Source organism: Heloderma suspectum, chromosome 12, assembly GCF_057233095.1.
Source record: "Heloderma suspectum isolate Gila_16-S chromosome 12, 16-S_ref, whole genome shotgun sequence".
Lineage (NCBI taxonomy): Eukaryota > Metazoa > Chordata > Lepidosauria > Squamata > Helodermatidae > Heloderma > Heloderma suspectum.
The window spans coordinates 11,955,223-11,968,485 of NC_139469.1; the positions used below are offsets into that span (position 1 = coordinate 11,955,223).

General features: G+C 40.9%; 1 protein-coding gene across 18 annotated transcripts in view; it reads right to left on the reverse strand.

Annotated features, from left to right (window-relative positions):
• Positions 1–1,514: 1,514 nt before the first annotated feature.
• SUN1 (Sad1 and UNC84 domain containing 1) overlaps positions 1,515–13,263 on the reverse strand; it is a 69,995-nt gene continuing 58,246 nt past the window's right edge. For 17 of the 18 annotated variants that reach the window (XM_084818374.1, XM_084818369.1, XM_084818372.1 and 14 more), the window contains 8 exons: positions 12,913–12,956; positions 11,765–11,903; positions 10,807–11,061; positions 9,358–9,442; positions 8,079–8,194; positions 5,599–5,766; positions 4,596–4,688; positions 1,515–3,734 (listed from right to left, as the gene is read on the reverse strand). In XM_084818374.1, coding sequence (XP_084674500.1) covers positions 3,621–3,734; positions 4,596–4,688; positions 5,599–5,766; positions 8,079–8,194; positions 9,358–9,442; positions 10,807–11,061; positions 11,765–11,903; positions 12,913–12,956 — 1,014 coding nt within the window. In that variant the 3' untranslated portion in view covers positions 1,515–3,620. Of the gene's footprint in view, positions 3,735–4,595; positions 4,689–5,598; positions 5,767–6,128; positions 6,265–8,078; positions 8,195–9,357; positions 9,443–10,806; positions 11,062–11,764; positions 11,904–12,912; positions 12,957–13,263 lie in introns of those variants that run through there. The other variant, XM_084818371.1, reaches the window with a different exon arrangement.

The following is a 13,263-nucleotide window of genomic DNA, read 5'->3' on the forward strand; positions in this document are numbered from 1 at the left end:
TATTTGTTGTGTCATTGGAAAGCTAAGATTACTGAAAAGATGTCTTTTGCTAACACGTGATAGCACTAAGCTTTGACAATTAAACAAAATTACTTGTAACAGGCACCTTTATCTCTTCCTTTTGAAAATGTTCCCCTACATACATTCCTTCAGATGTTGATATGTTCAGTGCATGACTCAACTAGATTAAATAAGACACTTACTTTTATTGTGTGATTTTGATGTCTGCCCCGTATTTTCAGTAGGCTTATGAGACTGAGGGCCAAACTAGATGAGATGCAGATCCGTGATTGGATCTCCTGTTGCTTCCTCCCCTCCTTTCCTTTTCAAAGCACCTGTTGTTGTCGTTCAGTCGTGTCCGCCTCTTCAGGGCCCCAAATTGCAATAGGATTGTGTGTGTATGTGTGTGCGCGTGCATGCGCATGCACGGGGTGGCGGCGGTGGAGGCAGGGGGCTTTTAATCTCTCCACTGTACTAGTTCCCTAGTACAGTGCTTTCCCTAGGGAAAGCATACTGGCATACAATCACCATTCCTTTTGCAAAGTAGTGCACCAGCAATAAGTGTTGAGGTACAACCCCTTCATGGAGATCAGGTCTCTTGATTCCCATCTTGCCAGAGTTTGCATAGTTATGCAACACTCTGTACTGTCAACGTTTCGTACAATAAATGAGCATTTGTTATTCTTTTGCTGCATTCAGCCCATCCATCTTGCCTTCAGGTTTTACTTTTGGAGGGATATCATATTTTTGCAGCACTTAAAGCACAATAGTTTGTACTCCATCAGAGAATGCAACCATCGCAACTAGGATCGCTGTGTGGAATATGGCTGTGCAAGTGACATGACCATATAATAAACACCCCAGGTGAAGTTGTCTTGAGTAATGTAAGTCCTCCCATGCCTTGTCTTGTCATCTGCCCAGAAAGCTTCAGCTACTGGACAGTATAAAATGTAATAAAAATAAAATAAACGCCCCACACCCCACAGGCTACCCAACCCAGTCTGCTGCCCTGAGAATGCTGACTGGGGTATGATAGTGATGGTCTTCCTGTTTGTACCCCAAAAGCTGGACCTCAGAGGGATAACACCTCTGTAGGTTGAGCTTCCATTTAATTGCCATGGCCAGTATTCATTGAAAGACCTCTCCTCCACAGGTTTTGCCTAATCCAGGCCTTCCCCAAACTGGGTTCCTCCATACATGATGGCCTACAACTCCCATCAGCCCTAGCTAGCATGGCCAATGGTCAGGGGTGATGGGAGTTACAGCCCAAAACATCCAGAGGGCACCAGGCTGGGGAAGGCTGGAATCTTTCAAGCAGTGTAGTATTTTGCTTCTCCATAAATGTTCATGCTAGTGATGTGTGCACATCATGCTAGTGATGTGAGACAATCCTACACTAGTTCTTTTCAGAAACAAAACACATTGCATATTACAACTATAGCGATATGATTAGCAGCTGCTTTTCTAGGGTATTAAAAATTCACCAAGATATTATGACAGGCATTCAGCAGAAATACCAAAAAAGGAAGCTTTATTATTTAGTTCCAAATATTACATGCATTTTCAAAAAATTAAAACTCTTAAACTTTTTCAATAGCTTCTTGTCAGTTTGGAGGCAGCAAAGGATACAGGAGACAAATATTTTGAAAAAGCATTTACAAAAATACATTGCACAAAGTCCTATCTCGCGTCTTTAAAAATAAGTTAGTGTTATGTAAAATTTCCCCACTCCCTCAGGTCCCCCAATTTGGGTTTATACAGGATAATTCTGATTTATATATTTAACCTAGAGTTTATGACACACCTGTACAGGTTTTAGCAAACTCTTCAATAGGCCATTGTTTCAATTTTTTTGCTAAACTTAGGCAAACAAATGGTCTTCTGGAAATAAAACTCTTTTTTATAAATATTTATGGACTCCTGTGCAACATACATTAACTCTATTCAGAAAACCTGTCAGCATCATCTTGTCTTTCCCAAAAGAATACAAACATTAACATTATAAGCTGATCCTCCAATAAAGCAGGATGTAAGGTAACATTTCTGCACACCACCAGTTTAAGGAATGTTTTTCCTAAACAAGATTCAAATGATATTTGCAAATTAAATTTGAAAACGGATGCTGAGTTGTAGGGGCATATGAGTTACTTTACGGGAAATTCCATATTCCACAAGAGTTCTAGTAAAACTTCAGTTGCAGTCCTGAAGTTCATAACCAAGTTGTTATTGTGTGCATGCATTTTTTTAAATATACAGATGGGGTTTTCTTTGGAGAACTGATGTGAAAATCATGACCCCGAGGATTTTTCACACAATCAATCCTGTGACGTTTCCTCTGGCTTTCCAGAGATTAGCAGCAACCCCAGAATACCCAGTGAGGCTTTGGGAAGGTAAACTACACAAAACAATGCATGAATAAGCTCAGGGCATGAACTGTGCTTGCACATTACTTCATCTGAAGTTTAGCATTTCTGGCGTTATCCTCTAAGTGTGGTTCCACTTCCACATTTCTTTTTCATTATCTCTCATTGCACAGCACCTAATCTTGCGAGCCCTTCTAATTCAGTCCCACCTAAGCCATTTCTTCTAAACGTGACCTCTTCCTCCTTCATTCGACTTATACTTCTGCCTGACCTTATGTTGAAACACTTGGCCAAATGTGCTCTTAACATACAAAACAACATTCTAATTCGTTCAGTTGCTGCTAGCGACTATGACCATCAATTTGCTCAAAAAGAGAGGATAAAAAGTCAACATTTTAAGCCTTTTCTTTTTAAAACAATTGCTATTGATACTTGTTTTTCTGTTTAATTCCTAGTCCTGTTACGTCTGGTGTCTGAATGGCTTTCGGCTCCGTTCTTTCCCTGCTATATGTAATATTAAAGCAAAAGATATTCTTACCAAATAAGTCCTTTTATAGCAAGATCTTCTAAATCCAGGAGATGTGCATGCTTCAGGCACATTTTCTCCTCAAAAGCATAGCACTGGTGTAAAATCCTGCTGAGAATTTGCGAAGCATATGAAGTGGCTTTCAGGGCTGGGAAGCTGTGCCCAAAATGTGTCTATAGAGGCAATGCACCAACCGCTGCCCAGCCACACAGTCTCCCATCACTGCAAGAAAACTTTGTGCTGGAAGTTCAAGGAAACCCCATGAAAATGACTGGAAACTGCACAACCAGGGTGTCAAACAGATTGCATCCATGGTCATTTTTTTAAATCACGTACAGGTATGGAAGTGGGCCTCAGTATTAAAAACAGATTCCTAGCTGCCAAAAAAAGAGGAGTTTTAAAAGCTTTATATTCTGAAGTAGTAAAATAGGTATTAACTGGATTTTGCAAATGAGAGCAGCTGGCATGCAATATTTTTCTCAGAATGAACACATTAAAAATATCAAGCTGTCTGGCAGTTACAAGCTGAGCATCCGAGCAAATAACCATTGGGTTTGGTACACGATTCTGTTGGCAGTCTTCTATACTTAGCTGATGAGGAATATGGAACCTGCCGCACATTACACATCTTTATCTTTTAAAGATTCCAGTGTTCCAGGCGTTCCCTTTATACATATACACATATAGACAGAAAAAATGTACAACAAGAAGTAGGAAAGCGTACATAGTGTTCATTCAGCAGGTCTCCCATGCACTCTGAACCGATAGAGGCATGTGTACTCTGTATGGCCCCAGTTGGAAAATATTCTTAGCTCCACTATCTGGAACGCTTTTTCAGTCGTCTCCTAAAATAGATCAGTACGAATTTAGAAATTAGCATGTGTCTTATTAAATAAGTTTTCTGTAGCATAAGTTCTATTGTAATATATCAACACCTTGCGATAAAGGCTGAGCTATCAGTCCCCACAAATTTGTTATAAAATCAGCTTATGCAATAATAGTGGTGGTGAGAAATCACTATTAGGTTAGGTTGAAATACAGATTTTTCCCAGTGTGGACAGTCTTGTTCTATTGTTGGGTGTAGGCTTCTTTGAATGCCTAATGAGTATGCATGAGCAGACTGGCTAGTAAAACTGGCTAGTTAGTAGCTTTTGTGGACTGCTTTAAACAGGTCAGTTTATGCCCGTGTATTTGTGGGGAGGGTAAGAACTGGTAAAAGGCGTATTTATTTGTTAAGAGCTATGCAGCTGTAAGAAGGTCACTGTTTTTGCTATCTTTTGAGTCAGAAGTTAATATGTGGCAGTATTTTGTGCCACGTCTAAGTGGGATTTGACTTACAATGTCATTTTAGGTTGTGGAATTTTAATATAGATACGCTTTTTGAACCTTTGGAATATAGATGCGGTTTTTTAACCTTTAGAATATGGAATAGGGTGTTATCCATAAGATGTTATTCTTAATGTAAATGTGTTATTTGATTTATAGCTCCTGAAAAAGGAGACATCTCAGAAATGCACAGAGCACAATACATTTTCCTTTTTCGAGCACTGGAGTCTCTCTTCCCCTTCTTTGTCATTAGTCCACAGAGCTTCTTCCCTCTTCTGCTATTATCATGGAACTGTCGAATACCCCCAAGACTGTAGGAATGGGAAAAAACAAAAAGAAGCAAAAGGCAAGGTATGCATCTTCTAGAAATATCGACATACCATTACTTGGAACATCTGTAGTGGCTCTCCATCTTGATCATATGTATATTGCCCCAGAAGCACACCCTCTTCCTGATATTCATTTTCAAGACCCTGCCAACACAAATGTTTATCATTGCTCTGAATTCTCACCACAAAAGATAAAGTAAGAATCAGTTTTAATTTCAGTCTCTCTCTCTCCCCGTAAAAAAAAAAAATTAAAAAATAGATTCATAATACCATGATACAGAAAATAAAGGTTATAAAAGGAAGAAGATAGGGCACTCCAGCACACCCTACTAATTTGAGGAGAAGAGAAATACATGTTTAATGCTTGGATTTTGCAAACGCTAAAGCAAAGCCTCTGGATAACTATGATGCAATACTAAAAATGGCTGAAATGTGGTTCATAAATAATAGTCATATCTTGACTTGTCAGTTCTACTTTAACACAAAATACACAAAGGTAAAAGTACAATCTCCTGGTTTTTCATTTTTATGTTTATTGGAAGCCCTGTTGTGTTATCTTTCTGGATATGCTGAAAACTGCTTAGGACTCAAAAAAACCCACCAGTTTGCTCTTACAGCTGCTTGTGCAGATCTCGGGTTGGATCCAGGATCTGCCTTCTGTGGACGGAAGGTCTCTGCTCACCGAAGATGTCTCTGTCTGATTTGGGGGGATCTCCCTCCACCTCCCCGTGCCACAGCTTACCTCATTCAGCAGGGTGCCCCAATCTTCTAGATAGCATTTTTGGAGGACTGGTGGAGGAGGGGGTTGGGAGGTCTGCTTCCACCACCACAGTTACACACACCTAAATCTGGATCCAACCCCTCAAATACATTTCCCATGGGAAGAGTTCTGAAGCAGGTTTATTTGGGGTGGGTTATGTAATAAACCAATATGCTGAGGTATTAGAAATCTTTTAGACACAATTTTAATCCTGAAAGTATTGCAACTGAACATGAGCAAAACCAATTCATTTATTAAATAAAACTCATTTATTTTGCCAAAGGTAAGACTTACATATACTGAAAAATCCTTTGGAGCACTGGTAATATTGCCTGTTGGTGAAAGCGTTTTTGGTATGTGTTCCAGGGTGAAAGTTGTAGGGTAGATCAGCATAGAAAGCCTGACAACGAGATATCCCTGTGATCCTTTGAAAGCCCAGCAGTTTCCAGGATACATGTCAGGCTTAGGAGAAGAAATAAAAGTTGTGAAGTAGCAGTTCAATAAATAAAGGTTTAGAGCGCCATATATGTTGATGGCATCAAATGGATAACGCATTTCTCACTGCAAAATCAGGAAGTGCCTGTGGCTGCGTTTTGGCTTTTGACTTCACAAGTTCTCATTTAAGTCCGGAGACCCAGCAACTTAAAATTACAGTAACACAAGAGTAGTAATATAATAACAACTGTCACATGGCAAAGTCATCATGATAAAGTGATTCTCTTCTTAAATATTACCCTTTAGTTTAGGGGACCTAAGAGATGACAGCTGCAAACTGTAACTTTGCTGCCTATCAGGCGTTTCCAAACTTCTTACCTCAAGGGAACACTTCCCACACAGACTTGTCTGCTGTGGGAAACCTGCACATCACAGGGGACTTGGGGGGATGTTCCAGGTTGCACACAGTTCACAGACCAGGCCTGCCGATCTTCACCAGAATCCCCTCTGAACTAAGTGTGGCCCCTAAAACAAGGGTGGGCCAATTTCAGTTTTGTGTGGCCTGCCTTAAAAAAACAAATGAACCAGAATTCCCTCAGCCTACCCACATACTCTAAAATTACAAAGCAGGTTACTAATTTCTATTAGGTCATCCTGAGTGTGCACTCTTGCTCAGGTACATAAGACATACCTTGCCGGGTCAGTCTAAGATCCATCTAATCCAGCAGCCTTCGCAAAAACCTCAGCAACCAACAGGTATAAGATGGCTTACCCGTGGGCCACGATCTACCTTATATGTGTGCCCAATACCCCCCTGCAGGTGCAGGTTGCAGAAGGTCAGTAGTGGTGGTGAAGCAGTTGTTCAGAGAAGCTTACTGCTCTCCTCAATGAGGCACCCTAGAGGCAGCCCAGGGGAAAGACTGAAGACCACTAGTTTGGACTCTGGACGGCTTCATATGTAAATGTAATTACACTGATTGTTGAAGCACATTTCTGTGAGGTGGGAAACAGATTCAGTTGGATTTCCATTTGGATTTGCCAGATGGCATGCGATGTCTCTAGAGCAGCCTGCGGCTGTGCAGATGTGCTGGACTACATAGGTGGCGGGAGGATTCTGGGAGATGTAGTTCATGTATTAAATTTATGTATTAAATTTATTAATCGCCCATCTGGCTGGTCACCCAGACACTCTGGACGATGTACAACAATAGAACAGTTTAAAACAATAAAATTCTACATTAAAAACCTATTTCTAAAAATGCCCTAACCCACCCCAAATGCCTGCCTGAACAACCACATTTTTAATGCGTGGCGGAAGCTCACTGAAGAGGGGGCATGGTGGAGTTCCCTAGGGAGGGAGTTCCACAGAGTGGGGGCCACTACAGAGAAGGCCCTCTCCCTCGTCCTCACCAGTCTAGCTGTCCTGGCTGATGGGACAGAGAGAAGGCCATCCGAGGCTGATCTTGTTAAGCGGCCTGTCTGGTATTGCTGGAGGCGCTCCTTGAGACAGGCTGGGCCGGAACTATATAGGGTTTTAAAGGTCAAAACCAACACCTTGAATTTGGCCCAGAAAACAACTGGTAACCAGTGCAACTCCAGTTTAGGCACTGTGGTGCACCTCCTTTGGTGTTGCTGCACTGGTATGGGAAAGTAGCACACAGTTGCTGTACTTATTTTCAATGCAGCAGAACCATCTAAGAAATCCACCTACAAGGTCTGTGTACCCCATGGCATGTCATTAGCTGTCAGGAGCAATTTGAAATATCTGCAGCACAAATCTGACCTACGTTATCTGCTGTCAGTGATGCGGCCACGACAATTGCCCTGGCTCTTATAGGGGAAAATCTGCCTGCAGTAAAGTGCTGCATTTCGGAAATGCACATAGGTGGAAGTACTACATGTCAGAATTCACAACTGTAGCATCCTTGTCGATTTTCCCTATTTCAGAAAGCTGATTTGCATTTAAATTGCTTGGCTTATAAACAGCACACAAATTTAGCCTCAAACGGTCTTGGCAATAAGCTCTATAGCTGAGTATATTAGGGAATTCTTGCCAGAGACTCGAAAAGGATACTGGGATGAAAACCTAAAAGGGGGATGGAAACTAAGCTACATCAGTGTTAGCTCATCCCATATGCACAGGATTCATTCTATAAATTACTGAAAGAAGTCATCACCAGGTGCAAACAAGATGCAAGCACTGCTGCAGGAAGCAGAAATGAGCTTACCTATAACTCACAGTCGCAGAAACCCTTCAGAACAAAGGGCCTGAGCATGCTATGCCTTTAAACACACAAATATACCCACAAGTGTTTTTGAATCACTAGCATTTTAATTACCTGGATCACTACCCGAGGAGATTGAGAGAAGTACCACAAAGGAATTCCAAAGAGACTAATTAGTGCTGTTTTGGTTTCATATGTCTCTGAACAGCGAGTACTCAAAATGCTGCCACCTGGAAAAAACACACACAGAGACAGGAAACTATTTAGGTTTGTTAATAAGTCAGTGCACACCTAGACTGCATGTGCCTTTGGAAAAAGATACTAAAAAGTTCTGCTACTCAGCGCAGTAGTTTTCAACCCTTGCCTGCCAACTATTTTCTCTTTCATGGAGACGCACAGGCTTGCCTTCCCAGCAGTAAGAGACTAAGGTCTGCTGCAGATAAAGCTGGCTCCCTCTTAACTGTGATGAGGCGACCAGGAGCCAGCTTTGGAAATGTGTGCTCCCTTCTCCCTTTGACAGGGATTTCCCCATCACCACCACCTTAACACCAGAGGGCAACATTTGCACTTATCTTAACCACGGCTCCTGCTAACTAGAGTTCTTGCTTAACCAGGATCAGAAACCATGGTGTCATGTTGTGTTTAAATGGCAGCTTGAGGACTGTAGCTTTCTTAGTTGTTGTAAAGTACATTTCTAGAACCCCGTAACCGTGGGGGGTGGTGGTGTGTGTGGATAAAACCATGTTGGCACTGTTTTTAAAGGTGTGTGGGGTTTTCAGTAGTCAAAGAAAGAAGCTTGTTTAATGCAACTAGCAATTAGTCTCCTATGGCTCCCAGTCCACATTTCCCCTTCTATCCACATCTAACTCACTCCTCTCATTTTTAAGCTTCTTATACACAAGCTCTGTTCATGTCTGAACTAAAACCTGTTATTGGATGAGGTACTCTATTTATTTTGGGGATTTATAACCCAGTCTTTTTGACAAGTGACCTGAAGGCAGTGTATCATACAAACCCATTTAGAGTCAGATAAAACCACCAATGACAAACTACAGAAGATAAAATAACAAAATGAGCCACAAGGTAAAACCAGAAGTTTAACTAGGAAGAACATCCAAATACCATTAAAAGCTAAGAGAATAGAGCATTCTTCGCCTGGCACCTTCATTTGTTATCTTTTAGGTGCTAAACAAACATGGCCAGGGAGAGAATCCCAGAATTTGGGGGCCACTACAGAAAAGGCCCTCTCTCTGACAGCCACCAGCGTACCTTCTGATAATATGACCATGTGCTATCAAAATCAGATCTAAATGTTTATATTTTGTATTTAGTGTTGAACTAATGCTCTGGTACAGGACAGGCTAACCAACCAATCCCATTTGCCATTACTTACCTCCAGATTCCAAAGCAAAGTCTACCATGCCAGTCTTGTCTTGAGAATAAAGCTTCAGTGCATTATTGACAATAAGGTGTGCTTGCTGCAAATATATGAGAAATTGGAAGGGAACTTCAATTCTGTATTTCAGCATTCTGACAAGCTGATGAAAGTCATATACACCAATAAGGGAGCACTTTTGCCACAGAAGAATTATTTTATACTGCATGCATAAATCTTAAATATGCTTTTAAAGGTAATACTACAGTGCCCAACAATCTAACTTCACTCTCTTGCTAGGTCAGAGGTTCTCAAACAGCATCATAATGAGCATCCCTAAATCTAAACCTCCACCAAACATGGCTCAAAGCAGTGCAACTGTTTGGGGCAACAGAACTGGAAGAAATGCAACTGTTTCTGAGGGCTTCAGCCAGTATTCAGAAGAGGCATGTTGCTTACTTAGAGGATGCATATGCTGCTTCATATCTTATTCCCTACAGAACTCAATGGGACTTACGTCCAAGTAGACATGTATGTGATTGCACTGTTAACACAGTAGAAAAGACTACACCCTGAATTTTAAAAAGTTAATGCAGCTAGTCTTATAACAGAGATATCCCCAGGGACGATGTTCCAAAGCTGTGCCCCTATCACTGAAAAGGGCTTGTGCCTGGTGCCTGCAAACTGCATTTCCTGGGGAGATGGGACAGTGGGGCCTCCCAGGCTGAAACCTTAAGGCTTCGGCAAGTTCCTACAGGTAAAACCAGTTCTTGAAGTAGCAAGGTCCCAGGCAGTTAAAGGGTTTAAAAGTCAGTGTCAGGACTGTAAATGCAGTCTGGAACTGAATAGGTAACCAATGTGGTTGATATAAGATTTGGTGTGATGTGCTCTTTCATGAAAGCATTTTGTACTGGTTCAGAGCAAGTGAACCAAGTGTTCTTTTTATGCTTGCAATGTTATTTACATTCATGTGGCAGTGTTTTTAATTTAAGAAGATTGATGTGAAAGTTTTATTGTGTGTGTGTGTGTGTGTTTCATTACTGTGATGAAATTATTTTATTTTTCAGCAAATCACTTCAAGCGCCATTCTACTGGCAAACAATGTGGTATATAAATTTCAAAGTAAGTATTTGATTTGGATTCAATACACCTTTCCCCCCACCCCCAGCTTTATAATCAGCAAGTCTCCAACTTATGTGAAGCAAAGCCTCCAACTCATCATCTTCCCAGATAGCATCATCTAACATAGCCAATGAAGGACGAATGACTAGTCTCTAAGGGCTCATTGTGATTTGTTGTCTTTCTGGTATTGCTCTTTTATCATGCGTCTAAAAACGTCTGAATGTTCATACGTCTCCTGCAAAATATCCCTAGTAAAAGGCTAATTGCATTCACTGTCTCACCCTTTGAGAAACTGCACTGCAAAAGTCAATCAAAAGTGCACAACATTTATGCTATCTTGCTTACCGCTTCTGTGATGCCTGCAATCCCAGCCTCATTCACAACACTTGTTACTACCTCTGAAGCAGACTTTGTATTTGTGACGGACATGTGGAGAGTTATGTTCTTGAGGATGTTCAATTCCAAATCTCGCAACAAAACCTGCAAGTCACTTTTGGTCACAAATTTGGATGTTAGCCACTGAAGCAGCGATTCCGGCAAGTCTCCTTGATGGTTACCAAATAGGATGAACCTGACTGATTCTTTAACCTGAGCATCTACCTAGAAAAAGACCATATGGTAAGTTAGCCTCAGATCAGTTTCAAAATTAAAGAGAAGTTGCATAATACATACTTAGGGTGCAATCCTACGCATGTTTAGATAGAAAAAAAGTCCTGAAACTTCCAGCGTGGCTGGCTGGGGAATGCTGGGAACTGTAGGACTTTTTTTCTGTCTAAACATGCATAGGATTGCACCCTTAATCTCTATTTCTGTTGTTCGCATTATTCTATTTTAATACATAAGTTAGGTGACAAACATTTTCTTCCTAGACTAGTTATTTAAGTAGCTGTTAAAAAAAAATAGACAAAAAATTCCACTGGGCCAGCATAAGCCCCTTGTGCGAGCCTAAGCTGCTCTTTGGATCCCACCCCTACAACTTTTAATCCCATTTACCATTATCTTTGAAAAGAGTGACAGGGATAGCGAACAACAGAAAATCTAGATCACTATGACCCAGTGCCTGCTCTCGGCAACTGAGTGGGCCAGACATCTGCTAGTAGACAATCCTGGGTCATCCAGAATCCAACTGCATCTTATAGCATAGTCTTTTGAGCAGGCTGCATGGATGCAATCACATGCTTCTGGTGCATAGGCCCAATAGACTCACTCCAGGATCCATACATAGGACGCAAAATGCTAATGCAGAACTGGGTGCACAAATACTAGATGTTAAAGTTTCATTAGGGGTCCCATCTAAATTTACCTTTTCATGAAGGGTACTCATTGTGTCGCAGCTCGTTTTCAAACCCTGGGAACTTAGCAGCTCTGATTTCATATGTGCCAACTCAAGTTCTAGATGCTTAATTTTGGATAAGAGGTGCTGGTTTTGTTCATCAGTGTCACTGATACACAAACAGGTAATAAAAGACAGAGGTCAAACATCAAGACTCTTCACATCAAGTAAGGGTCAAGAGAACATTTGTGTTTTTACAATGAAGTAAAATAAACCTCATGATCATAAATTATCATCTGAAGGTGATTATGTTATGAAGTTGTGAGTGCAATTTAGAGAGATGTCTGTATGATCCACTGTTGAATTAAACTGGGTTAACTATTTGCAGTGCAGATAACAGGTGGCTTTGGGCATTCACCCATAGATAGGAGAGTCATTCATGCCATCTCTGTCACCATTTCTAGTTATCTTCTGAAGGGAGGGAATATGAGCATGTCTCCGGCAGAGACGTACGTTCTGTCCATGCAAGGGATCTTGCTGTGGTGAAACATGTGTATCTCCCTCCTGCACTATGCCCAAGATGCAGAAGGAAGTGTGACTCATTCACACTTTGTGTCTCACTAATTTGGGAAAACAGTCAAAGTTGTCCAAGGATTGCAAGGTTTCTATAGGCTTCTAGTTTCTAGAAGGAGGACATTTCATGACATTATGGAATTTGCTATCATATGCTGGTATGAAAAGGAAGTTAAATTCTAATTGCAGCTGCTTCAAAGTAGATGCTTGGAAGTTAAATGTTAATTTCCTTTGCTACATAGTTTCAGGACAAAACAGTGATCACAAAGTGATCACTGGATAAGGCCTTTAAAATCCATTTCATGAGCATGTGATTTCAACCAGTGCAAACAAGTACATTTTTAATGTAAGAGGGCCAACAAGTACATTTTTAATGTAAGAGGGCCAATAGAGACAGTGGAATAGTAGAAGAATCTTCTAGAATTTTATTGCAAGATACAGGAGCATCCCACCAGTGACTACACAATACTAAAAACCACCCCTCCTTATAAAACCAACCCTCCTTTAACTCAGAGGTGTTAAAGAAGAACAGCTACCATCAGTTTATAGGACATTTTCAACTTGGTGGCAGGGTTCACACTTCAAAATACTAGCTGTAGCCATACCTCACTATTTTTGCTTTGGTTAGCTCAAGTTCCTTTTGGATGCCCTGAAAAAAATTACAGAATTATTGTTAAACCACATGCATTCCCGACCCCCACCTCACCTAATCAGAAATATATATTTTCCTGCTTGGATCTTAGATGTTCTCACAGTACTTGTGGGGAGAGCAGCACTGGATTCCAACAGGGCATTGCATGTCTTAAATCTGTCTTAAGCTACTCTAAGGTGGTTGTTATTGTAATCCAACTCTCATAACTCAACATATAGCTATGAGGGAAGGGGATAAATCACAAGAAAGAAATGCACAGTCCTTATTTCAGAGGATAAGCAATACCATACCTGAACACATGGAG